This window comes from Bactrocera oleae, chromosome 5 (assembly GCF_042242935.1).
Source record: "Bactrocera oleae isolate idBacOlea1 chromosome 5, idBacOlea1, whole genome shotgun sequence".
Lineage (NCBI taxonomy): Eukaryota > Metazoa > Arthropoda > Insecta > Diptera > Tephritidae > Bactrocera > Bactrocera oleae.
In genome coordinates, this window is record NC_091539.1 from 6,153,108 (window position 1) to 6,179,352 (window position 26,245).

Here is a 26,245-nt window from a genome sequence, read left to right on the forward strand (position 1 = left end):
GACCCTTCGAACTTGATATTTGCCTTGGAAACGCAATATTTGAAGGCAATGCACAAGTTCAATCAAACCGACATATTGTATTTTCTCGTAACAATGTAACATTACATTTCTTTCATTTCGATTTTGCAGCCTACTTTTTCATAAACTATCACAGCCAAGTTGTTGTTTTTCTTTTACGTTATTTTTTATTCTGCCCTCCTGCTTTTCATTGCTCATTACGAAAACGTCTATCTATCTATCTATCTTGCCGACATTACTGTTTGCACACATACATTCAACTCGATCAAGTCGATCAAGCCGTCAGTCCTGCCAAGCAACGCTACAACGCTTGAAAAGCTGCCAAATGACCAGCTAAGCATGCGCTCTGTAGCCATGTAACAACAAGCAGCCAATCGGCCACACACCGCCGAATGTGGGTGCACACACGAAGAGCGACGAAACATTTTCATATAAAAGCTAATGGACGGACCGACATCGACACCAATTCATTTTGTACTGTTAGACCGTAAAATCGTAAAAATGTGCGCGCAAAATATGAAATATTATTATTTAGTAACGCTGTTGGTTGTAAGTAAAAAGTAGAGCAAGAGCGGCAGCAGCAGCTGTTTCTCCAGTCCGCTGGACTTAAATGTATATAGCGGCGGCAGTGACAGTGGAAGTGTGGTGTATAAGTGGTGTTGGTGTTGTTGTTGTTGTAGGCATGAAATTTTGCTGTGATTTTGCAGAAAAAAGTGTAAATTTGTTGCAAAATTCAAGAAGTCTTGCATTCTAAATGCAATATTTCAACATACAGTGCTTGCAAAAAATTTGTTACAACAGCGAAATCAACGCAAACACAGCTAATTAAATAAGGATAACAGCACAAAGCAAAAGAATACTTAGAAAAGCAATGAAGCAAACAGTGCAAAGAACTTTACAAAAATATAACAAAAAAAAGCAATTTTAAAATTTTCAAAAAATATATAAACAGAAAATTTCCATTTGTTTATTATTATTAATTTTTTTTATTTTGGATTTTTTAATAAAATATTTATATTTTTATTTCGCATTTGAAATACTTTTTTTTTTAATTTAAGAAAAAATTTTCACTTCATGTTTTTTTTTTAATTTTGAATAAGTTTTTTAATTTTGAATATTAAAAAAATATTTTTTTTTTAATTTTGAAATAAAATTTTAAATTAAAAAAACGTTGAAATTTTAAATATTAATTGCAGTAACAGATTACCAAATTAAAATTTTTAATTAAAAAATTTAAAAGAAATTTGAAATTTTTTTTTGGATTTTAATTGAAGTAACAAATTACTAAAATACAAAAAAAATATATATACACATGTACATATTTATAGACACAGATCTACGAGGACAAAAAATATTTGAAAAGAAAAAAATTGTTTGAAAAAAACAGGAAGGTTAAACAAAACTTATCCAGATTTTTTTTCTAACTGAAAATCAAATTGGAAAAAAATATTTACATCATAAAAAAATAATTGAAAAAAATAAATCGTTTGCAAAAAACACTTCCTGTGTTTTCCAATTTTGGATTTACTAATATAATTAATTTTATTTTTGATGTAAAAATATTTTTTTTATCTTTTTTAGAGATTCATGTTTAATCTTATAATATATTTTTTGAACTTGGAATTAGGAAATATTTTTTTCTTTTTGTTTTTAAATTTTAAAATAAAATTTTTAGTTAAAACAATGAAAAACTTAAAAAGTTTTGAAAAGTTCAAGCATAAAAAAATTAAAAAAAAAATTGTTTACTCAAAAATTTAATTGAATATACATATATGGATTTTTAAGAGAAAAGGTATAATGATTTGGTTTATAGATATTAAATTTAAAAAGTCAATTATAAAAGCTGAAATAAGTATGCAGAAATTTTGTCAGACAAATTGTCAAAGCACAAGTTTAAAAAAAATTTATAATATATAAACTATAATAAACATAACAAAACTAAAAACAGAAATATATACATATGTACATACCAAGATAAAAATTTATCCACTCGATTTTTAATTTTTAAATACATTTTTTTTAAATTAAAAAGTTTAGAAAATTTTGTATTATATATAAAAAATTGCTTACTCAAATACTTTAAAAAATATCGATTGTTTTAGAAAATAAACTTTAAAATCATTTTCGATTTTTATTTTTTAATTAATTTCTTTTTAAATCAAAAAGTTTTGAAAATGTATACATAAAAAATTGCTTACTCAAAAAACTTATTTTTAAAAATATCGATTGTTTCAGAAAATAAATTTTAAAAATCATTTAAAAAAATTCAAATTTGAAATTTTGCTTAACTAAGTTTCACAAAAAACAATTAAAATATCTTATTATATAAAAAAATATTGGAAAATTAAAATGAATATATTTATATACAGAAAAAATTATTGAATTTAAAATGATAAAATTACAAAAAAAAACGAATAATGAAAACAAGAAATTTATGAAAAAAAAGAAACAAATAATCATAACAAGAAAGTTATAAAAGTAAAAAATATATACAATAAATATAATAAAAAAACTTGAATTTTTAACTAAATATTAAAAGAGACAGTTAACTTAAAAAAAAAATTGTATAAACTTGCACTCTGATTTGTCAGCTGATATCAACACTGGTGCTTGCCACTTAAACGAAGTGAATGAACGGCGCAGCGCCTGTAACTGCATATTACGTACGCGCATTCGCCTGCGCCTTGCACTGTTGCATATGCGATGCCAAAAAAGAAAGCGAAAGTACGAGTAGCAGCGCTGCAATTGCTTGCCAACTTTTGCAGTATTTAAAACTAGTATATATGTATATGTGTGTGCAGTAGCTGCAATTTTAGTTGCTTTTCGATTTCTTTTAATCTTTCTCCGCTATTTGTATAATTGTTTTTGTATTGGGACTATTGCCAACAACTTTTGCTGCGTGCTGCCTGCAACTGCTGCACGTTTCTACTACGTAATTACCGTTAATAGTCATTTAGATAAATCATTGGAAGATAAACACACTGCAACAAGTCAATAACATTGTGGCACGCACGTCTGGGGCGTGTGGCTCTATCATACATAATAATATTTATATATGTACATCCACAAATACATTTGTTTTTGGTTGCATGGCACAAATGATTTGAACTTAGCGGAATCGGGGTGAGCTTATGTCCATATATGGCGTATGATGCAACTGACGATGAAACTTGTTACATGCAACTATTGTTGCGTTGATGAGCTCAAAAACTAGCTGCGTTTCGTACTGGTTTGACAGCTGTGCGCTTGTTGCAGGATGCGTTATTCCTGCTTTGGTTTGAGGAGGAAATGATTTTTTTTATAATTTACAGGATGGAAGAAAGAAAGTAACTCGTGACGTAGAAACGTTCTTCTTTACCTTAATGATTTATTCGCGATAAGTTTTAGATTAATTGGTTCCATAATAATTTTCGTCGGCGCTCACTGAACTCACTGAACTCTGATATCGGCCGTTTCGAAAAAAGAGCAGCTTCTTGGTGAGAAAAGAACCGGTGCAAAATTTCAGATCGATATCTCAAAACTTGGGAGACTAGTTCCCAACGCCCAACGCGCTGAGCATTTATATTTGTATATACTTTGTAGGGTCTCTAACGTTTCCTTTTGGGCTCTAAAAAATTAGTGGCAAACTTAGGATATAAAAAGGCATTAATTAGTAGAGTGGAGCGAAAAAAAAAATTTTTTTTTGCTTAGTCTGAGGGTAAAATTTGTAGATTTAAAAAAAAGAAAATTTTTGGGAAAAAAAAAGATTTTTACCATCTAGAGGCGGCCCACTCAGTTTTCAAGTAAATTTCGAGTTAAAATTTTTTTTGGACAAGAAAAAATTAGTTTTGCTTTAAACTCTTTACATTTATATAAAAATTACCGAATGTGACGGTTTTTGACTCAAAATTTATTTTAACGCTTAAGGAAAGCATGTTGTCGTTTAAGACTTTTTTTAAAACTCCAATAATGACCACAAACAAATTGTTTAAGTTGATAACTTTTAATTGGTTAGAAAGAGGACTCTCCACAGCTTCTAGAACACTATACAGATTCCAAATTATTAGCTTATAAAAAGAACTAGTCGATAATAAACTTAGTTGGTAGTTAAAAGAACTGCACTTATTTGAATTCACTTCGTAATAGGACAATCTGTCTTCGTTGATCAGCGATCGCGGCTTGCGATCGTAAGCTGGTAGTTCAAGCTAATTCGTTGCTATAAAAGTTCGCCTAGATAAGCAGTTACAAATTACGGAATTCAATCCTGTTGCTGGATAATCACTACAAAATTTAAGAAACATTATTAAGCTAGAACAAAATAAGATGATCAGCCTTCAAAGATCGGTATTCATGATTTTTAGCCTTAGATCATTTTTGTATGAAGATTGTCATACCAGAAATTATGGTACGGCAAACTAAAAGCAACACCGAAAGCCAAAACGAAATAAAAACCCAGATATCAGATTTGTTCGTCTACCGATAATTTTGGGTTTATAACTACATTCGTGCGTTTTGTATTTTCAAAGTTGAGCATATATTTAAGAAAAACTTGTACAATAGTATTATTCAAAACATTGCTCATCGGAAGCTATAACCTTTTTGCATATTTCTGGCAATTTGTGGTTTCCAACCCAAAAGAACTGCGCCAATATTTGATATCCTATTCTGATGTGAACTGTTTTCCAGTGAGGGTGTCCTGCGTTGACCGAAACAAAAGGTAGTCAGAAGGGGCAGGAACAGGGAAGCAAAACTCGCAACGACTGTTTTCTCAAATAGTTTTTAAACGGTCTTAAAACATGAGACCGACTTTTGTCTTTATGGAAAACTATTGCCTTGTGCTTGGTTGTTTATTCTCCGTGTTTTTCAGCACTCGTTCGCTACAATTTGATGATTTGTTATATGTAGCGTTCGCCATTAATGGTTTCACCTAGTTCTGATCCCCTAAATACCGAGCATTACATTGGCGTTATAGATATTTGGCCACTTTTAAATCGTGCAAACCACGTCTGTGACGTTCGTTCAGCTAGAGCATGTCCACCATAGACTTTTGGCTGATATTTTCTTCATATCATCTAAGTTGATACTGAAAGTTACACATGTTTCTCAACAGATCATAACTTAACAATCTGAGTCAATCCACAACACTTATTATATAATACAATTTCCACAGTATTTTATGAATTCATAAAAATCGTATACTAATTTTTTTTGCTTTTCTTTTACAGCTCTTAGCTTTGTTTCACTCAGTCGAGTCGCAAAGTAATGCACGTTACAGTCGGCGCAGACCAGCATTAGGTAATGCTAAAGAAACCGTCGAAGATGCAACGGAAAAGTCTGAGGGTGCTGCTGATCAACTAGCACTCGCCGCTAGGCATGTAGATAAAAATCCACAAAGACGCAGTGGCACCTATGCTAGAGATGGAGATGGTAAGTCCAAAGAAAACTGGTAGTTTCTAATTGCGAAGCTCGCATAAACTTATTCTGTTCCACAGAATATCCTTATGGTAATTTGGAAATGAATCTTATACGTCCAGAGAGCGAACCGGTACACACACAGATCACAGCCAAGTATACGAGCACATTAAGTGCATCACGTCCCTACGAATCAGGTTCATTGGAAGACGCCGAAACTGCTGAGGAATATGTAGCTAATGCCATGAAGATGCAACGTTATGGTACACGTTTGCGCGAGCCCATACGCATACTGTCCACTGAAGATGCGTTACAAGCGGGACCAAAGACGCCGTCACCACAATCTAACGACGAGTCAGCCGACGAGAGAAATGCTCCACCGCCGAGCAATATCAAATTTGAGTATTACCATACTGCATCACAACAACAACAGTTACAGCAACAGCAGTTACAACAACAAACGCCCCAACATTTGGATAATAACCATCAGACACTTTTGGAAGCACAAATGCGTGCACAATTGCAGGCGCAAATCCAACAGGCCCAACAAGCGCAGCAGCAAGCGGAGAGTCAGCAACAACAGCTCGAGGCACAAACGGAACGTGGTCAGGCAATTGCTGTGGGGACTGTCAATGATGGCGTGCCGCAACAGGTAGCATCTGCTTATAATCGAGACCAGGTAACGCGCTCTTACGAGGTTTATGATGACAGCAATGCTTACGAAGCCAGTGTTGAAGCTGGTGCAAGTGGTGGTAGTGTTGTCACTGACGGTGATGGCGTCGATCGCCACTATCGCACAAAATATCTCTTTCAACCAGCCTATCAAGGAGTCAGCGTTGCGCCGGCAAAGCCCGAGCCAGAGCAGCTGCGCGGCTCTGCATCAACGGAAATACCCAAAGCGGAAATAATGAAGCAGATCGAAAAATCAGTGATGAAATATATGAAAGAGCTTGAAGCTGAAGGCAAGATCGTCACTTCGCCGCAAGAGCCGAAAACATATTACAAAATGGTGTCTGTACCAGTCGAAGAGAAGCATATTACAACGACAACAACACGTCCGAAACATTCCGGCGCTACACCCGCGCTCAATGCTGTGTATACGAGTGGCAGTGAAAGTGGCAATCCTTCATTAGCGCCAGCAACTGGATCATCGCACCGTACGTCCACGCATGACAGCATTTCCGGTTACTCCAGTTCACGCCATCACGCGCCCAAACATCAGCTAAAGTCAACTCAACGCTATCAATCAGAAGCCGAGACTGCTTATCGCGCACAAGCTGGCACACATCAGCCACATGAGGTCGCCGAGGCACTGGCGCCAAATGTTGAATTTGTTTACAAAATCAAGACACGCGCACCACTGCAAACGGCCACCGTCAAAACAATTTCGAAACCATATACGTTGCCACTTAAAGGTACCTATGACCATTTCGATCACGGCGCAGCGCTGAAACATATCGAGGACTTTGATCTTTCGCATGTGGTCACCACGCAAGAGCCCGATGAGCGTCCATCTTCGTTGAGTGCGAGTGTGACAAGCAAGCCAAATAAGCTTTACTTTAACTCGGAAATCTATCACGATATTAACTCTTTGCCATTCAAGCACGAAAAATCACGCACTCTGTCCACGGCTGGCGCTGGCACAGCAGCTGCCGAATATAGCAAACTAAAAGCTAGTAATGGTGAATTAAGCGTCGATTACAAGGGTTACTCCGGTTATTTTGCCGAACCTGGTGTACAAGCGGACACCTCCGATGAGAAAGACACAAGCGCTGGATCTAGCGCGCAGGTGTCAGAAGATGGTTACCCCGTCATGAATCCCTATCAGTACGTGCTGAAGAAGGAACCACTGCCGCAAAAGTATGAAGAGCCCAGCTCCAGTTGGGTTGAAGCGCGTGCTAAGCCTTCATACGCGGCATTGAGCGCCTCACAGAAGGGCCTAGAATATGATAGCTACAGTCCGAAATTTAACAATAATCCTGAAGGCTATGGCTATCAGCACACATACAAAGCGGAACGTGAACGCGAACGGGAACGTGAACCACAGCATAGCGGGCACAAGTATGCCGTTAGTCGCTTGCCTACCAGTGGTAACAGTAAGCGAGGTAAGCGCGGCGGTGGCTTACCATATCCGAATGTAAATAAGAAGGCGCTACGTAATGCGGCCGTGAAAGATATTGAGGCGAACTTGGCGCTACGTCCGCCACCGAAAAATTAACGGTATAGGGTTGATTTTTATACATGCAATAATTTTGAGTTTTTCGTTTATTTATTAATTTATCTTTTCATTTTATATAACTGTCATGGCACTGTTGTATGCCCGTCTGCAGTTATGCAACGATATTTCTACAAATTACGTATTACATTTTAAAATATATGCCAATTTTCAAGTGCAATGTTAGCTTAAGTATACCATATATTTATAATAAAATAATAACGGTATTTAATTGTGTTTCTATTATAGTGAATATTATTATTTATATCTAAACCGTTTTGTATTTATTTATATAATAAACCATTTAAAATGTAAAATTTTCGTAATTTAGTTTAATATAAACGCCTAAATGTAGATTATAGAGAGAATTAGTGTTGCCAACTTTGGATTTCAGACCAAAATAATTTGATTCCCTTAAAATTTGAAAGAATTTGTACGAGCTTTTATATAAGAGCATTCTGAAGATCTGATTTGTCTGAAGTAGGATGCTTGATAATAAATAAATTCTAATGCGAAAAGAGTGAAGGTTTTCCATCATGTGTTTACTTCACATTTTAAATTATTACGGAAAAACTTCTTTCCGAAATTATATTCTCCACAATAAAATTTGCAAATATCAGCTATACCGTTTGAACTTCCAACCACCGCACTTGCTTTTCTTATTATCAAATACAACCATAAAGTTCCCACGTTCCTTATATCAAAACCACAATTTGCGTTGATATATTATATATGGTATTTATACATAGCAGGAGGGCGCTACTAAACGTACTCAACTCAACCAGTAAACTACGATCGAAATAATTGAAATCTAATGGATTACAAAACTGAGTTGTTTCAATAAGCTGTTCACAGGCCTATTTTTATTAGGAATAATTTTGTAATTGCGTAGGAGAGTTATGTGAGCATCGCTTCCCACAGAGCAATTCTATTTTTCCAGAAAACTCGAAAACTTAATCGCACAAAACCTATAATCTCGAACTGTGTTTGAGAGTGATTTTTCGATATTACAAAAATAAAGTGCTTTGTATTACATGTTCAACGAAAAGTTCTACATCAGAGAGCTTTCCAGTTACTTGATGCTGGCTTTCATTTTTCCATCCCATTTATCTTCATAAACTTTAAGCATAAAAAAGTATCTTTATGTTATCTGGTGAGACACTTCTGCGACCACCCTTATGCATATATTCCGCTTATCTCTTTCAAAGAAAAAATAATAATTCGAAATTGATAGCAATATATATTATAAATTTCCATGAAGATAGTTTAAAATAGAACTTTGCAACTGCGGTTGCACGCACAAGCTTCACGAAAGCTTTAAGTATAAAATGGAATTTCCACTGTGGCGTCGAGTCAGTACATTGCAGTGCCACAAGAGCAGGAGTTGTATTTTTTAATTTTGATTTTATTGTTATTTCTAGCAGAAAAATGTCACTTAGCGTATCTGGACTACTGAAACCCGTTAATGTACGCAATGATGTCAGCCACAATTGGCAGATCATGCAAATTGTATATAAATTCTACAACGAACAGAAGTTCACGGATATTTTATTCGAGTTTCCCTACACGAAATATAAGTAAATTTTTGTTTTGAATTGTTGTTGTTGAAATTCTCAACTCAGAATATTACATATATTTGAGTTGAGAATAAAACCGTTTTATTAGATTTACAGCACATCGCCTGATTCTCGCAGCGGCAAGCCCATATTTTCTAGAACTCTTCGACAATGCCGACGACGATTGCAACTCGCTAACGGTAACGAAAATGGAAAGTGATACTTTTGAACAATTGGTAATCTACTGCTACAACGGACAGACGAATATTACGACTGGTAATGCGGAGCGTATGGCCAAAGGCGCTATGCTGTTACGTTTATACGATGTTGTTGACATTTGTGTAAATTACATGATGGATCATATAAATGATTTCATAGTACGCAAGCTGATTACATTGGCAACGGAAATGGAGTACAAAAAATTTGAAACGCGTTTACTCGCTTATATTGTGAAGAATTTCGAGCAGGTGAGTGAAAATTCCTGCGGAAATTCCTCTACCAAAGAAATAAAACAGAACAATATTTTATAAGTTCTTTTTCCGATTTTAGTTAGGCTTTTCTTCGAGTTGATAGATGAAGGGTGATTGAAATTATCTGACATTAAGATGATTTTAAAAGCTTTAACCCGCCTCTTAACTACGTTGAATCAAACGTACTCTTAGAAAACGCTCATACTCTAACTATAGATATACTCGAAGTCTGGGTGTGAACTCAGAAACATTCGAATTGCCATCAAGTACTCAATACAGAAGTCCAAGGCATTCAAAGATCACATAAGAAGCGGATAAGCTTTTGAACCAAAAATGTCTAGGTAAAAGAAGGAGAGAACCGCTTACAAAACCTTTTTATTGTACAATAGATTATGGCAACTTGGGACATCTATTGTAGAGCTTATATACAGAACTTGTTTTTAGTCTAACGTAAGTGAAACTCGTTATCACGCTGTACTTTCATAAAATTTCGTAGAGAGTATCCTTAAAAGATCGAACTGGTATAAAAGCTCAGATATGATAATATAACTTGCACTTGCACAAACTGAAATAGGAAGCAATTAGATTGCTGGGTGTATATAAGCGAAAGGGTCAAGGAAAGTTGAGGTGCTCACTAGACAAATAGTCACATATAGCTATTTTCACACCATTTGAAAAAACGCTGTTACTAAAAATTCCTTTTATTTATAAAGCACTGGGTCTTTCACATAAAAATCCCCTTTTAGTTGAACCAAAATGGCGAAATATTTGATCTTAATGTGGCACAGTGGAAATTTATCATAAAAGAATTGGACGTCAATGTAGGTGCGCAAGCGGATATATTTCGGGCCATCAAAGGCTGGTATGAGTACAAAGCCACCGAGCGTCAGCAATATTTACCCGATTTGATCGGTTCGCTTGCACTTAACGAATTCGATAGCGACTTTCTTCGACAGCAAATTAAACCATTACCCGGTTGTGAAGCTTTAGCAACAGAAGCGCTAACGAAACGTGGCGAACTGCCTTCGTGGGTGGCGGTACAGACTAGGGGTGAAGTAAGTCGGTAGTTATATAATATTTATATACTTGTGTACGAACATATTGATTTTGAAGGATCGTTTTGGTTATAAGGACATATTACTTTACAATCAGGCTAAAGAGGAATGGGTAAAAGTTATAAGTTTGGAAATTGAAAAATTTTATTTCAGCACAGCATTTATGGAGAATAGTCTCTTCTTCATTGGTGGAATTAAAACGAATGGCGCAAGCGCGACTGTGCTCAGATACAATTTGCTAACAAACAAATTTTCAGAAATACCATCATTGAAAACTGATCGTTTTAGCAGTAGTGTTGCAGTAGTGAATAATTCTATATATGTTATTGGTGGTACGAATGATAGTATGGATCCGCTGCTTAGTATGGAATGGTAAGATTTTTGGTAAACAGCAGGTACGAGTGCTGTTCTAATACCATGTTATGATTTATTACAGTTACAGTACGTCAACTGGGCGTTGGGAGTATACGTCTCACCTTTTTATGTATCGCACTTTAGCCGGTGTTGCTATCTTGAATGATGATATCTACTTAATAGGTGGTAAGGATTTTCACGTCGTAAATAGTGTAGAGCGTTATAATATTGTCACAAAACGATGGTATTATTGCGAAGGAATGGCTGAAGCACGTGAAAATCCAGGTGTAAGTATGAATTTGGCTAAAGAGTGATATTTTAGCCCATTCCCGGTTATATTTTGTAAATTGAGGCATAATTAATACGATAATTAGTTGTTTATATTTAGATATAAGCATTAAGTACCGTTCATATGATTATTCACTATTTATGAATATACCGACATCTAGCGGACATACTTGTTTTACCAGCAAAAGAGTTTTTATAGTTTTTCTCATTTTCGTATTATTTATATTTACGTCTATGATCTGATCGCTCTCATTACTTTTAGATTTATTCCTAATTTTTTAGAATCTTTCCAAAATAACAGAATAATGTAAGGAAAATATTTTCATCTCAGGTGGTTGCGCATAAAGGTTATATTTACGCAATAGGTGGATGTCCTAAAGATTTGAAAACTGTGGAACGTTATGATCCAAAGCAAGACAAATGGACTAAGGTTGGGTCCTATACGAAATTCTCAGATTTTCGATTTTTTTTTATTCAAACTGCTTATACATATTTCATTCCAGATAGCTTCGTTGAATGTGGCACGTAGACATATATGCGCCGCCGCAATAGGTGATCAATTGTGGGCATTTGGTGGTGTGATTGGTCCTGCGCAGAGAGACGATACTGTCGAGGTTTACAATGTGACCAGCGATAAGTGGCTGGTAAAGAAAAAATTGCCGGTAACTGGAGAGTTTGATTGTGTTACACTGCCAACAAGCTTGGCCGATAATCTTAAATGAGATTTTCGAAAAAATATAATAGCCTATAAAATATTGAAATACAAACAAATATTATATTATATAAAATAAATTTCATTAACTATGTATAAATATTCTGTTTGGTTCGATTTCAATTTATTCAAGTTTGAAAAGCATCATATGAGCTCCAAAAGATATATAAGTTTGTTGTTTGGCCTAAGTGTTCCTTTACAAGAATAAATTTATAAAATGACGAATCTCAGAATTTCCAACAACTCTGTTAAACTCTATTTCTAAAGGAGAAGGAGTTAAGCAATTTTTATGAATCTCAAAGTGACGTAGAAGCTGACCCGTTAGGGGGAATGAAAATGCATAAAAATAAAATTTGGAAACTTTTTGGGAAAGTCGTAGCTATAATCAGTATATAAATCTACGGTGTTGGTCTATATTTAGCGAGGTCTACATCAATTTCTAATAACTATAAAAGTGACGCAAGCTTTTTGCCTTACCAGAACGATTGAAAACCCTAACGTTTAAACAAAGCTAAAGGATGTTACGATATTAATCTTCGATTTGTATGTCTATTAAAGTCAAGAAAAGTGTTACATAATGCCTGGATTAAGATTTTCGGTTCATCCTTTTTGATCGTGATAAGTCTAGGCCATTCCAAGGCCTATCGATAGCTCGATTCACTACTGCAAACGCTTTAGTAAATATAAAAACTTCCGACTTCAACAAAAAAAGATGCATATGGTTTAGAATATCTAGACCTGGTTGATATCGATGATTAGTAACGAGATTTTTAGTTATATTTACATGGAATAACAAGAAAATCTGGTATCGAAACATTAGAAACCTTACTAAGAGCAAATAGTAAATGTTGGTCCAAACTGAAAGGGTTGCTTAATTCCTTATAGAGCTTGTAAAAAAGCTTCCGTCATAATTATAAATATCGCTGAGATCCTGTAATGAACCAAACGCACGCAAAGTCGGCTTGACTACAACATTCATAAACCAGTAATATCTTTCTTGAGACACTATTTAAATTTAATCTACAACGAGTAAATGCAAATTTATTTATCTATAATAATTAGTAAATGTGCACTGCTATGAAAAACGGAGTCAAACTACCAAATTTAGATCACTAAAAGCAATTCGCTTCTCTATCTATCTCTTCATCGTTTGTTATTCCGTTCACTTATTCGTGGTGATACTGTTCGTAGGGCTCCAGATGCTCGTGGAAATGTGACACGCTCTCTTCTTCCAAGACCAAACCGTAATTGTGGCAAAAATTCGGGACAAAAATTTTCAATTTCTGCTTTATACTGCCAATTTCGATTGGATTCTTGAGCAAGTGTTTGTCCTTGATATAGACCGGTACCGGATAGAAATAATGAAATTGAACACTTTGATGTGATTTATCATTTTTGTGTATTATCACATAATGCTGTTTCGATTCCTAAGGTTCCCTGTGTTGGTCTTACTCTCTCCCGCTTATTTTTCTGATTTGTAATTACAATTATAAAGTTCCCACGCTCCATATATACCAATAATATCACTACAAATTCTGTCGATATATATTTATACATAGTAGGGTGATACTAAAGTACCCAACCCAACTTGTAAACTTTGATAGCAATGGTCGAATGATAACGGATTACAAATCCGGGTTGTTTTATATAACATATGCTGTTCAAGGGACTATTTTTTCTTAACAATGATTTATTTATTGCTTAGTAGAGCGCTGGCATTGCAATAGCCGAAAAGTGAAGAGAAGAGCATTTCTATCTTACGTGAAAACTCGGAATCATAACTTAACAAAAACCGTAATCTCAAACATTTTTTAAGAATATTATTTTTTGGAAAATATCAATGAGGTGAGGTAAATTACAGAGAAATATAGGGACCACAAGTTGGAATGAGCGGCGCCGGAAAGTTCTCAAGACAGTTGAAATTAAACGAAATTCGCGAATATGCTTTGTATAACATGTTCAACCAAAAGTTGTACATCAGAGAGCTTTCCAGTTACTTGATGCTGGCTTTCATTTTTCCATCCCATTTATCTTCATAAACTTTAAGCATAAAAGAGTATCTTTATGTTATCTAGTAAGACACTTCTGCGACCACCCTTATGCATATATTCCGCTTATCTCTTTCAAAGAAAAAATAATAATTCGAAATTGATAGCAATATATATTATAAATTTCCATGAGAATAGTTTAAAATAGAACTTTGCAACTGCGGTTGCACGCACAAGCTTCACGAAAGCTTTCAGTATAAAATGGAATTTCCACTGTGGCGTCGAGTCAGTACATTGCAGTGCCACAAGAGCAGGAGTTGTATTTTTTAATTTTGTTTTTATTGTTATTTCTAGCAGAAAAATGTCACTTAGCGTATCTGGACTACCGAAACCCGTTAATGTACGCAATGATGTCCGCCACAATTGGGAAGTCATGCAAATTGTATATAAACTCTACAACAAACAGAAGTACACGGACATTTTATTCGAGTTTCCCTACTCGAAATATAAGTAAATTGTTGTTTTGAATTGTTGTTGTTGAAATTCTCAACTCAGATTATTACATATATCTGAGTTGAGAATAAACCCGTTTAATTAGATTTACAGCACATCGCCTGATTCTCGCAGCGGCAAGCCCATATTTTCTAGAACTCTTCGAAAATGCCGACGACGATTGCAACTCGCTAACGGTAACGACAATGGAAAGTGATACTTTTGAACAATTGGTAATCTACTGTTACAACGGACAGACGGATATTACGACTGGTAATGCGGAGCGTATGGCCAAAGGCGCTATGCTGTTACGTTTATACGATGTTGTTGACATTTGTGTAAATTACATGATGGATCATATAAATGATTTCTTAGTACGCAAGCTGATTACATTGGCAACGGAAATGGAGTACAAAAAATTTGAAACGCGTTTACTCGCTCATATTGTGAAGAACTTTAAGGAGGTGAGTTAAAATTTTTGCGAGAATTCTCTGTGGGTTATAAGTTAGTCACTTCACATGAATAGGGAAAACAAAAACAACAACAAAGAAAAACAAAATAGATCTGGGTGGAAATATGTCGGACCTTGAAATTGGACAGTGTCCCGATTGGGAATCGTTCTCCATGAAAGTGAGTGAAAAACATTACATTTTAAAGGATTTGGCTGGAAACGAAGGTAGGGCTGATGTGCGAGGCGGATTCGCCAGCACAAGCAGAGTTTACTCGTGGGGTTCGGAGACCTCAGGCAATATTTAATGCTCCGGTGGAAATCAGGCGACGGCAGCAAAGTAGTAGCAGTCCGACAGCCGCATGGCAGCAAAGATAATTGCTCGGTAAGGTGGTAGGAAGACTGTTGAGGAATCTGAGCAACATGCCAGTACACTTGAGTGGGCTAGAAGGGTGCTTAATGGCGACGAAAATTGCTGAACATAGAGTTCGAGTGAGTCCCAACCGATGGCGGATAGCATGATAGGGAATACTCCTTCGATAAGAAAACTCGCAGGGAGCAGCACCAACCTTCGGCGAAATCGCTACACGGACTGACTCAATAGAACTGAGAGTGTGTGATCGCAAGTGGGTCACGGCGGCTATATCCACGGCCTTCGTAAAGGTGATCAAAGCAAACGCCGCGTCAGATCCTAGGTGTGAGAGTGCGGGTTGGAACTACGATATCAACAAGCTGTATAATGAAGCGTTAGGCTGAGTTGAAAAGGTATGGAAGGGAGCTAGACTGGAGGCTTTCGCCAAACTGATTGCAAAGTTAGAGTGTGAACTCAGACATATTTCAATTGTCATCTAGTACTTAATTCAGAAGTCTAATGCGTTCAGAGCTCACGCAATAATGGGTTAAGCTTTTAACTCTAAATTGTTGAAAGAGAAGGGGGAGAGAAGTTCGAACCTCTTATGAAACATGCCTACAATATAGGGATAATTGAATTTTCCATCATCTTTCGTAGAGCTATTATACACAACTTGTTTTTAGTCAAGCTTCTTATCACTGTTTACTTTCATAAAATTTTGGAGGGTATTATTGATTACCCGTGAAAGATCGAGTTAGTTTAAGAGTTAATTGGGATAAGAACTAATAAGTTTGTTCGCTTCTCTATAAGTGAAAGAGTCAAGGAGGACCTCACTAGACAAATAGTCAGGTATAGCTAATTTGGCACCATTTATGAAACGTTGTTTTTTCTTTTATTATAAAGCCCTGATTTATTCAAGTCTTTTACACAAAAATCCCCTTTTAGTTGAAACAAAATGGCGAAATATTTGATCTCAATGTGGCACAGTGGAAATTTATCATAAAAGAATTGGACGTCAATGTAGTTTCCCAAGCGGATATATTTTGGGCCATCAAAAGCTGGTATGAGCACAAAGCAACCGAGCGTCAGCAATATCTGCCCGATTTGATCGGTACGCTTACACTTACCGAATTTGACAACGATTTTCTAAGACAGCAAATTAAACCATTACCCGGTTGTGAAGGTTTAGCAACAGAAGCGCTTAAAAGACGTGGCGACTTGGCTACGTGGGTGGCGGTACAGAACTGGGGTGAAGTAAGTGGGGATTTTTATTTACATATATATTTAATAACGAACCAATTGGTTTTTAAGAATTGGTTAGGTTATAAGGATATATTACTTTACAATCAGGCTAAAGAGGAATGGATAAAAGCTACAGGCTTGGAAATTAAAAGATATTATTTCAGCACAGCATTTATGGAGAATAGTCTCTTCTTCATCGGCGGCCGCAGCATGGATGGTATAAGCAAGGCTGTGCTCGGCTACAATTTGCTAACAAAAAAATTTACAGAAATGCCGTCATTGCAAGATAAGCGTACTAGCACTAGTGTTGCAGTAGTGAATAATGCTATATATGTTTTTGGTGGTAAGGCTGGCAATGACTCGCTGATTAGTGTGGAATGGTAAGACGTCTGGTAAACAGTAGATATTAGTGCTATTCTAATATCATATTATATTTATGTAATATTATATATTACAGTTACAGTACGTCAATTGGGCGTTGGGAGTATAGATCTGCCATTCCTACACGTCGGGCTTCAGCCGGCGTTGCCATCTTGAATGATGACATATACTTAATAGGTGGTAAGGATTTGCGCGCCTTAAACAAAGTAGACCGTTATAATGTTGCCACTAATAGCTGGCATTATTGTAACCCAATGACTGAAGCACGAGAAAGTCCAGCTGTAAGTACAAATTTGGCTAAAGATTGATAATTTGGCCGATTGCCGATTATATTTTGTAAATTGAGACATAATTAATACGATAATTAGTTGTTAATGTTTAGGTATAAGCATTAAGTTGTACCACTATTTGTACACCAAATGAACATAATTGTTTTACATGAAAAATATTTTTCGATCCAGTATTAATTTTTAAGCAACTTTACCAAATCACAATACAATATATTTCCATCTCAGGTGGTTGCGCATCAAGGTTATATTTACGCAATGAGTGGAGGTTTTAGTGACTTGAAAACCGTCGAACGTTACGATCCAAAGCAAGACAAATGGACTAAGGTTGGGTCGTATACGATATTTTTTGATTTTTTTTTTGAAACATTAAATATTTTTATTACAGATAGCTTCGTTGAATGTCGCGCGTAGATACATCTGCGCCGCCTCGATAGGTAATCAATTGTGGGCATTTGGTGGCGTGATCGGTCCTGCACAGTGGGACGATACTGTCGAGGTTTACAATGTGACCAGCGATAAATGGCTGGTAAAGAAAAAATTACCGGTTACTGGAAAGTTTGATTGTGTAGCAATGCCTACAAGCTTGGCCGATAATCTTAAATGAGATTTTCGAAAATCTATAATAGCTTGTCATATATTTAACCACAAGCAAATAAATGAAATAAATTTCATTAACTATAAACAAACTGTTTGGTTCGATCTTAATTTATTGAAGTTTGAAGAGCATCATATGAGCTCCAAAAGATATATAAGTTTGTTGTTTGGCCTATGTGTTGCTTTACAAGAATAAATTTATAAAATGACGAATCTCAGAATTTCCAACAACTCTGTTAAACTCTATTTCTAAAGGAGAAGGAGTTAAGAAATTATTATGGGTGTCAAAGTGACGTAGAAGCTGACCCGTTAGGGGGAACGAAAATGCATAAAAATAAAATTTGGAAACTTTTTGGGAAAGTCGTAGCTATAATCAGTATATAAATCTACGGTGTTGGTTTATATTTAGCGAGGTCTACATCAATTTCTAATAACTATACAAGTGAAGCAAGCTTTCTGCCTTACCATTCCAAGGCCTATCGATAGCTTGATTCACTACTGCAAACGCTTTAGTAAGTTTATATACTCTCCACTTGGTCAAAAAAGGATGCATATGGTTTAGAATATCTAGACCTGGTTGATATCGATGATTAGTAACGAGATTTTTAGTTATATTTACATGGACTAGCTAGAAAACCTGGTATCGAAACATTAGAAACCTTACTAGGAGCAAATATTAAATGTTGGTCCAAATTATTGGAAGTGTTGCTTAAGTCCTTATAGAGCTTGTAAAAAAGCTTGCGTTATAATTATAAATACCGCCGAGATCTTTTAACGTAGCAAATTCACGCCGAGTCGACTGAACTAATAATATTTTCCTTATGAAACACTCTTTTTATTTAATTTACAATTGACGAGCATTCGAATGCTCAGTCTTCTATTTAAACAATATACACATTTAAAAATACGAGTTAATTGTTCTATAATAATTAGTGAATGCGCTCCATTTGCAACAAGTGTGACCATTGTATAAAAAGTTTCAAAATTAACCACAACATTTACTAAAAATTTGGCGGCACTGCTATGAAAACCAAGGTCAAACTACCAATTTTAGATCACTAAAAGCAAACGATTGCGGCTTTCAGTGCTTTTCTTAAGCTTTACTCAACTCGTTTCTTTCTCTCTCTCTCTCCCTCTCTCTCTCTCTCTCTTCGTCTTATTCGTGATGATAGTGTTCGTAGTGTTCCAGATGTGGTTCATGATGTTCGATTTCGTGATGTCCGTGCTCGTGGATATGTGACTCGCTCTCTTCTTCCAAAACCAAACCGTAATTGTGGCTGTGCTCAGTTTTGGGATGTAAAATTTTTAATTTCTGCTTAGTACCGCCAATTTCGATGGGATTCTTGAGCAAGTGTTTGTCCTTGATATAGACCGGTACCGGATGGAAATGATGGAATTTGACACTTTGATGTGAAGTGGCATGTTTGTGTTCCACTTCATGATGGTGCTCCGATTCCTCAGGTTCCTTGTGATGCTCGTACTCGTGATGCTCGAAGTCGTGTATTTTCAAAGCTGTTGCCAAGGTTAGCAAACAAGCAAAAGAAAGTAACTGTAAGGAAATTTTATCATGAGAATTTAAGTGGCAAGTAGAAGGGGAATGAGTATGTGAGCTTTTTATTAATAATAAAAATCCCAAATATATAAATGTCGTAATAAAAATATTTTAATAAAGTGGTGAAATTGCTGGCGTGAATTTTTTTTAGAAAAAGCATTCATAATTAAAAATAATAATTTCTAAAGCATTTTCAAATAATAAAATATTTACATTGTTTATAATAATTATTTTTTTCTAAACTATTTTTTTTAGACTTATAATAAAAATTCATGTAGCTAAATATTTACATTATTCAATTTAATTATTATGATTATTATTATATTATTGTATTTAAAATTTTTTTAAAGTAATTTTTCCTTTCAAAATTTATATTAAAAATTGCTATATTTGACAAACAAATAATAATAGCAAATATTGAATATTTATTGTAGGTTTTCAAATTAAAAGAATTACAAAAAAACTAATAAGTCAAAGAATAAAATATTTACATTACTGATTTCAGTTATTATTGGTATTATTATTTATTATTTTTATAATTTTTTATCGATTTAATAAAAAATTTTATAAGAAATAATTTACATTATTGAATTTCATTATTATTTTTTTTACTAATAGTTTTTAAGATTTATATTAAAAATTCTCATATTTGTGTTTGTTTGTATGTATGTTTATCATGTTTTTGTGTGTTATCGAATCAAAAAAATAGTTTTTAAAGGCATTTTCAGAAATTAAAATATTTATTAAATAAAAATATTATTATTATTATTTATATTTTTCTTTATTAATTTTTTTTTTAGATTTATTGAATTTAGTTATTATTCTTTATATTTTTAAATTGTTTCTTAATTATTTATTTAAAATTTTGATTACTATTTTTCAAAATTTGTCATAAAAATCCATATACTTGGGAAAAAAAAACAATAGAATATATTCAAAACATTTTTTTTGTAATTTCGAATTAAAAAAACATTTTCCAATAATAAAATATTTACATAATATATTTTAATCACTATTATTTCTATATCTTTTATCTGAAATTCATATTCATAGCAAAACTTAATATAAGCACATGTTGTTAATATATTTTTTTACGTTTTCGAATTAAAAAATTGAATTCCAAAGCATTATCAAAAAAAAATTTTTTTCATTACTTATTTTATTCATTAATATTTTTTATTTTTTCGTTTTTGTCAAGATTTATTAAAAAACTTTAATAAACTAAACAAAATATTTACTTTATTGATTTTAATCAATTATATTATGATTCTTCTTTTATAAATTCTGTTTTTGAATTATTGAAAATAAAATAATTGTGTGACTTAAGTTTTTAAGTATATGTTTTATTGCTTTTTTTTCAAATAATTTTCACTTCAATTCTTACGATAAATTTCAGCATTTTGCAGAACACTTCTCGAAATTAACAGCTAACAGCAGCCACGTGAGCGCACACCCACACAAATGCACGGTATTAAGCGAACGTCCGTCAAGGACTTTTGTTTACATATATTTTATTTTTTTTCTATTTGCCTGCACTTTGCTTGTTTACACACACACTTTCGTCGCAACACTCGAACTCGAAGAGACGTTGTTAACCGTGGCAGCTTAGCGTACTGAATGTGGCCAATGTGCGCTTACCAGATACGATTTATACCATTTGGCATGCGCCGCTGAGCCACAGCTAAACAACAAAAACAACAACAACATTTCAAAATTTAAAGGAAAATCGTGCGCGTACTGGCGAACTGGTGAAGCGATCGGCACCCGGTTTTGTATTTAACGGTGGCGTTAACAACAAATAACAGGCTGGAAAAAAATGTAAAAGAGTAGTATCAGCAACAAAATAAAAACAACAAATTGAATATGAACAACAATAGCAGTATGCGGGGTTAGCGTAAAGCTAACGAACTCGCTGCATTCAATTTTCCCAGCCAATTTCCTTTTCTATTATTTAGTTTTAAACGCTTAAGCGCTTATGTTGTTGTTAAACAGTTATTTATGACAGCTACTTTCTTAAGCTTTTCACTAGTTAATATCCAACAAGTCGCAATTGGTAAATTACAAACTAAATTCGTTTAAATAATCTTTTAAAATATTTCCAAGCTCCTCAAAGTACTCCTTTTTTTTGCAACACGTGCAAGAAATCGCAACGCTTAAACAACGCGAGCAGCTTCGTTACACGGTTAGTTAAAAACGGGGGCGGAGAAGAGCATACCGTTATTGCATTTAATGTCAAATGGCTCGGCAAAGTATTCATTTTATAGCATATCATCGAAAAAAAATCACAAGAACAACAAAAAAAACCGTTAAACAAAAAAATTATCTATAAAAGAGTAAGCAGGGTTCTTATAGAAAAAAAACTGTCAAGGGTACCAAAACCATTGAAAAAAAAAACCAAAAAAAAAGCCACTTGCTCGAAAGGAATGACGTTACAGAAGAAAAAACTGGAAAACATGTCAACGAAAGTAAGTAAGGCTGAAAAAAAATCACGTTTACTCTCTGCAGGCGCTTACGAAACACTGTAGATCAAGGGAGCTAGAGGAGAGGGGAGAGAGAGAGAGGAATATTAAGAAAAAATTACCGTATGATGGCCAAATAGGCTGATTTAACTGTATGCAATAGAAAAATATACCCCAAAAGCACAAAAGCTCTACTTCATTATAAAGCAGAGAGGAATAATAATAAATGTAAAAAGATTCCCAAAGCAAATAAAATCAAATGAAATATAACAGATCGGAGAAAACTCTAAATAACCTATCCTTGCTAAAAAGCTTTAAAGCTCACTCGCGGTAATAAAATCACAAAGTAACTAGGATATAATTAAACCAAATAAATCCCATACTATCTTGGAGATATATAAAAGCTTCACCAAAAAACGGATTAAAGTGATACAACCAATAAAAAAATAAAAAATTTAACCTCATACGTTGACTGATGGAGCTAAAAAGCTTTAATCATCACAAATCTCAAAGCGTCAGAAACGAATTAATAAAATAATTATAAAAAAATATAAATAAAAGTGACTAGTTGAGCTTTAGTGCTTTTAATTGGTGGCGTAAGACCACTCAGAAGGAATGAAAAAATTAAGTTTAAATGCTTAACTCTTCATACAACACTACGCGCTAATTAAGAGCAACCTCAAAAGCATCAAAATGGAAAGCTGTAAGAAAAAGCTCAGCCGTTTGGCAGCGTTTATTGGTGAAGCTTTCTGTATTGTAAATATTATATAGGTGTGTATTATGAAAACAAAAATGTAAAAGGGTATTTCGCCACCGGCATCATCGGAATCTGAAGCTCTCAAATGTAATGCCTCTTAAAACTCTAAATTTTACCGTAAATGTTACGCATACGCACCGTACCAGCCCAACAATGACAGCAATAATAATGACCAAAAACAGCAGTGACCATTTGAAAAATGTTGATAATGAAACAATACAAAAACTTTATGAGCTATGACAGGTGGTAATGACAATTTAATGAACAGTTATCAGAAAACCTCAACAGATTACTGAGAAAAACATAAAAAATGCAAGATGAAGCGAACTTGATGAGAAGCAAATGAAAATAGAAACTAAAAATCAAGAAATTCAAGTTTAATTATCACAACTAAATATTTTTGCAATTAAATATATGCGCATGCGTCGTTAACTGACACGCACCACAAGTGCAAGGTAACAAATTGTGCGCATGCGTGGTCTACGCAATATATATAATACTATGTGTGCATATATTCGGTCATTGGAATTTGTCAACTGGTCCATGGATGTATGGACACATTACAAAGTAAATAAAAAATTTCATAGATTTTTAATATAGACATTTACATATTTTATGCACTATATACCTAAGATTTACATAGATTGCTACCGTTATATAACGGCGTGGCTCACTTTCTACTTTTCCCAACAGTTTTTAATAATCCAACCAATTTTCCAGTCTCAGTCTAGTATTATAGAATTCTAAATTACATATCAATTTGCATACGTACGTTTATCCATGATGTTATTAAATCTTACATAATATTTTTGCGACGCGGCATTAGCACTCATTTAACGGTACAAGTGTTGCTGCCAATTAAGTGTCGTTTGAGAGTAAAAAGTGTGTATTTTTTAGTGTAAATTCGATCTTAAAAAAATATTCATATTTAAAAAAATTTAATTTTTTTAATTTTTTTGAGGAAAAAATTTCTGGGTTTTTAATTTTTTTTTAAATTATTTTCAATTTTGAATTTTTTTTAAAATTTCAAATTCATTACTTTTGTAAATTTGTCGTTTAAGAAAAAAATATTTTTTTAACTAGTTTTTTAGGAAAATAAAAAAAATTAAAATTTAGAAAATGTAAAATAAATATTTTTTCTGACATTTTTCTAAAAAAAAACAAAAAAAATTTTTTTTTTGAACAAATAGTTTTTACTCTTAAAAAAGTTTTTACTTTTAACATGGATATTTTTTCATAATTTTTTTTTACAAATTTATAATTTTTGTAAATGTCTCGTTAAATTGCCATGAAGGTGCATCAAATCGCATATAAAAAACCATTAAAAAGCTTAAATACATTTACAAGATTTTTTAATTTTAAGTTCATTTATAAAGACATAAATGTACAATAAGTATGTACGAAAATTTTAGTTAATAATTTTTTTCAAAAAATTAAAACTTTAAGAACTCTTATTTATTTATAAATTTTTTTTTAAATGCTTACGCTTCGTTTGCGTTAAATTTAAAATGAGCAAAAATAACAAAAAAATTTATTATTTATATTTTATTATTTCTTTATCTTTTTTTTCTTTTTGATTTTTGGTATTATTTATTGAAATTTTTTTAATATTTACATTCACCAATTTTTAATATAATTTTTTGACAATTTAAAAAAAGTAAGCAACTCCGCAATAAATTAACAATGCGCCAATTAAACTAGCTTGGTTTAACTTTAATTATCATTTGTATAGCTTTCCTGCTCTTTAACTCAACAACGCTGTAAAAGCGCGCCGTTACCATTCATCTATTGGCAGTGGTCCAGATTTGCACACTATCTTTATATGTGTTTTATTATCTTGTCATTATAATTTTCCAACCAACCAACTTGCTTTGACACATTCTCCATTCACTTGTTGACGCAAAATACATTTGTACATATTATGCATCTATGTTTTCGTACTACTTGCGCAACTGTCAAAAATTGCACATTGTTGCTCTTAATAACCCTTCATAAAAAATGGAGCGCTCCACAATATATGGGCCTTATTTGTGGGTATCACTTAGTGCAGATTTATGTCCATTCATGTCGAAATGTTCAAAAGTAAAGTAATCTAAAGCTTACACCACGTTCACACCATACGATTTTGTAAAATATATAAGTTTTTATAAAAAAAGAAAAAAAACCGAAGTTTTTACAAAAGTAGTGCAACAAAATAAATCAGCAAAACTTTTCAAAAACAATATTGATTTTTTTAATTTCAGGAAATTTTTTCAAATTCGATTGAGTGGTATAATGTCAAAATGCTAATACTCTCAAATAACTGATGCTATCATGACGACTTATAAAGCATGTAGGTGCTAAAGCCATGGGGAGACATACATAGTTCAAATGCAAGAATTATACAATGACAACCGTTTCAGTGACGTCACTTTAGCAAAAGCATACAAATTGCTTACACTATTTATTGGTAGTATGGCCTGTATATACTTTATTAATATATTTACACCCTGAACAATATATATTAAGTTTGACAAAAAGTTTGTAACACCCAGAAGGAAACGTGGGAGACCCTGGGAAGTACCATATACTTACACATAGGTATAAATATTCGGTGTGACGAGTTTAGTCGACTTAGCCATGTCCGTTTGTACGCCCATCTGTCTTGCAGTCAGTTTTTGAGGTATGGTACCGAAATCTTCTCTCCAATATGTCTCACATTTATCAGAACAGCTGATGTCGAACCGATATAACATATAGTTGCCATACAAATTGACCGTTCAAAATCAAGTCTTCGTAAAGCATATAGTTGTCATACAAATTAACCGTTCAAAAAGAAACTCTTTTATGGAAAACTTTTTCATTTGATAAGTTATCTGCATGAAATTTGGCATAGATTATTGTGCAAGGCAGCGCTAAAAACTGTAAAGAGTGCTATAGCTTCGGTGCAGTCGAAATTAATGTATTGTTTTGTTTATTTTGCAAGCTGTTTGTTTTTGACTTCATTTACATTGAAGCAAACTTCCGCATGTGCTGTTATGTTGTCGATAAGTTTGCATCTGTCAAGCGGCCAATTTAAATTGACATATTTGTTTTTTCGATTTTTGCAATTTATTTTCATGCGCGAAAACATCAATTTTTACTTCATTTTATTTTTTCTATTTATGCAAAGACAAAATTGCTATTGCTCTAAATTGTTGCGCATAGCTGCATATGTGCTGCCACTGCTTGTGCTAGAGATTTATGCGTGCATAGCAATTTATAGGAAAGTAAGCATCTGACAGAAAGAAGTGAGGCATTTAACAGCGTTGTTATGAGATCACTTAGAAAGATAGCAAAGCTTACAAGCATGCCGCCAGAGCCTTTGCTGAACTGTTTTAGCTGAAATAATAGGCTTTGAAAGCTGGCTAACTTGCATGTAGTTGGTGGAAGAGAAGTAGAAAGGACGCGCACAGTAAAGTTTAGGTGCGCTAAAGGGAATTAAAAAAAATGTTTAACAAACTACAAAAATGCTGGTTCCTCTACACATATTTGAAGGCGAATCAGCGCGTTTTCCACTATTTTCGGTTGAGAAAAAACTTTGATAGCTTTTATTTTATGACTTTACACCGAATTTTGTAAAAAAAATACACTACATAAAAAATTTTACGAA

The 26,245-nt window shown here is 33.7% G+C and overlaps 4 protein-coding genes across 4 annotated transcripts; 3 read left to right on the top strand and 1 right to left on the bottom strand.

Moving 5' to 3' along the window:
- The first annotated feature begins 459 nt into the window (after positions 1–459).
- On the top strand, positions 460–8,142 carry LOC106615079 (uncharacterized). The gene is made up of 3 exons (XM_014231112.3): positions 460–567; positions 5,223–5,424; positions 5,490–8,142. Exons 1-3 carry the CDS (start codon positions 460–462, stop codon positions 7,625–7,627), a joined length of 2,448 nt encoding a protein of 815 aa, XP_014086587.3. The 3' UTR covers positions 7,628–8,142.
- An 834-nt stretch (positions 8,143–8,976) lies between these two features.
- LOC106615053 (kelch-like protein 3) lies at positions 8,977–12,161 on the top strand. Its single transcript, XM_070109847.1, has 7 exons — positions 8,977–9,201; positions 9,290–9,647; positions 10,397–10,705; positions 10,764–11,077; positions 11,142–11,346; positions 11,679–11,777; positions 11,851–12,161. The coding sequence occupies exons 1-7, from the start codon at positions 9,053–9,055 to the stop codon at positions 12,067–12,069; spliced, it is 1,653 nt and encodes a 550-aa protein (XP_069965948.1). The 5' UTR covers positions 8,977–9,052; the 3' UTR covers positions 12,070–12,161.
- Positions 12,162–14,350: 2,189 nt separating this feature from the next.
- On the top strand, positions 14,351–17,938 carry LOC118683442 (kelch-like protein 3). Its single transcript, XM_070109848.1, has 7 exons — positions 14,351–14,557; positions 14,646–15,003; positions 16,285–16,593; positions 16,651–16,961; positions 17,039–17,243; positions 17,478–17,576; positions 17,638–17,938. The coding sequence occupies exons 1-7, from the start codon at positions 14,409–14,411 to the stop codon at positions 17,854–17,856; spliced, it is 1,650 nt and encodes a 549-aa protein (XP_069965949.1). The 5' UTR covers positions 14,351–14,408; the 3' UTR covers positions 17,857–17,938.
- Positions 17,939–18,659: 721 nt separating this feature from the next.
- On the bottom strand, positions 18,660–21,014 carry LOC106615076 (uncharacterized). Its single transcript, XM_014231108.3, has 2 exons — positions 20,783–21,014; positions 18,660–19,395 (listed from the first exon to the last, which is right to left on the bottom strand). The coding sequence occupies exons 1-2, from the start codon at positions 20,795–20,797 to the stop codon at positions 19,003–19,005; spliced, it is 408 nt and encodes a 135-aa protein (XP_014086583.3). The 5' UTR covers positions 20,798–21,014; the 3' UTR covers positions 18,660–19,002.
- Positions 21,015–26,245: the final 5,231 nt, after the last annotated feature.

What these genes read in the sequence shown, in the direction of transcription:
- LOC106615079 (XM_014231112.3), top strand. Translation starts at nt 460, where the DNA reads ATGGACGGACCGACATCGACACCAATTCATTTTGTACTGTTAGACCGT. An exon ending in ATTTAGTAACGCTGTTGGTT is followed by an intron (nt 568 to 5,222) that starts GTAAGTAAAAAG and finishes TTTCTTTTACAG; the next exon opens with CTCTTAGCTTTGTTTCACTC. An exon ending in CTATGCTAGAGATGGAGATG is followed by an intron (nt 5,425 to 5,489) that starts GTAAGTCCAAAG and finishes TCTGTTCCACAG; the next exon opens with AATATCCTTATGGTAATTTG.
- LOC106615053 (XM_070109847.1), top strand. Translation starts at nt 9,053, where the DNA reads ATGTCACTTAGCGTATCTGGACTACTGAAACCCGTTAATGTACGCAAT. An exon ending in TTGTGAAGAATTTCGAGCAG is followed by an intron (nt 9,648 to 10,396) that starts GTGAGTGAAAAT and finishes ATCCCCTTTTAG; the next exon opens with TTGAACCAAAATGGCGAAAT. An exon ending in AAGCACGTGAAAATCCAGGT is followed by an intron (nt 11,347 to 11,678) that starts GTAAGTATGAAT and finishes TTTTCATCTCAG; the next exon opens with GTGGTTGCGCATAAAGGTTA.
- LOC118683442 (XM_070109848.1), top strand. Translation starts at nt 14,409, where the DNA reads ATGTCACTTAGCGTATCTGGACTACCGAAACCCGTTAATGTACGCAAT. An exon ending in TCGCTGATTAGTGTGGAATG is followed by an intron (nt 16,962 to 17,038) that starts GTAAGACGTCTG and finishes TATATATTACAG; the next exon opens with TTACAGTACGTCAATTGGGC. An exon ending in AGCAAGACAAATGGACTAAG is followed by an intron (nt 17,577 to 17,637) that starts GTTGGGTCGTAT and finishes TTTTTATTACAG; the next exon opens with ATAGCTTCGTTGAATGTCGC.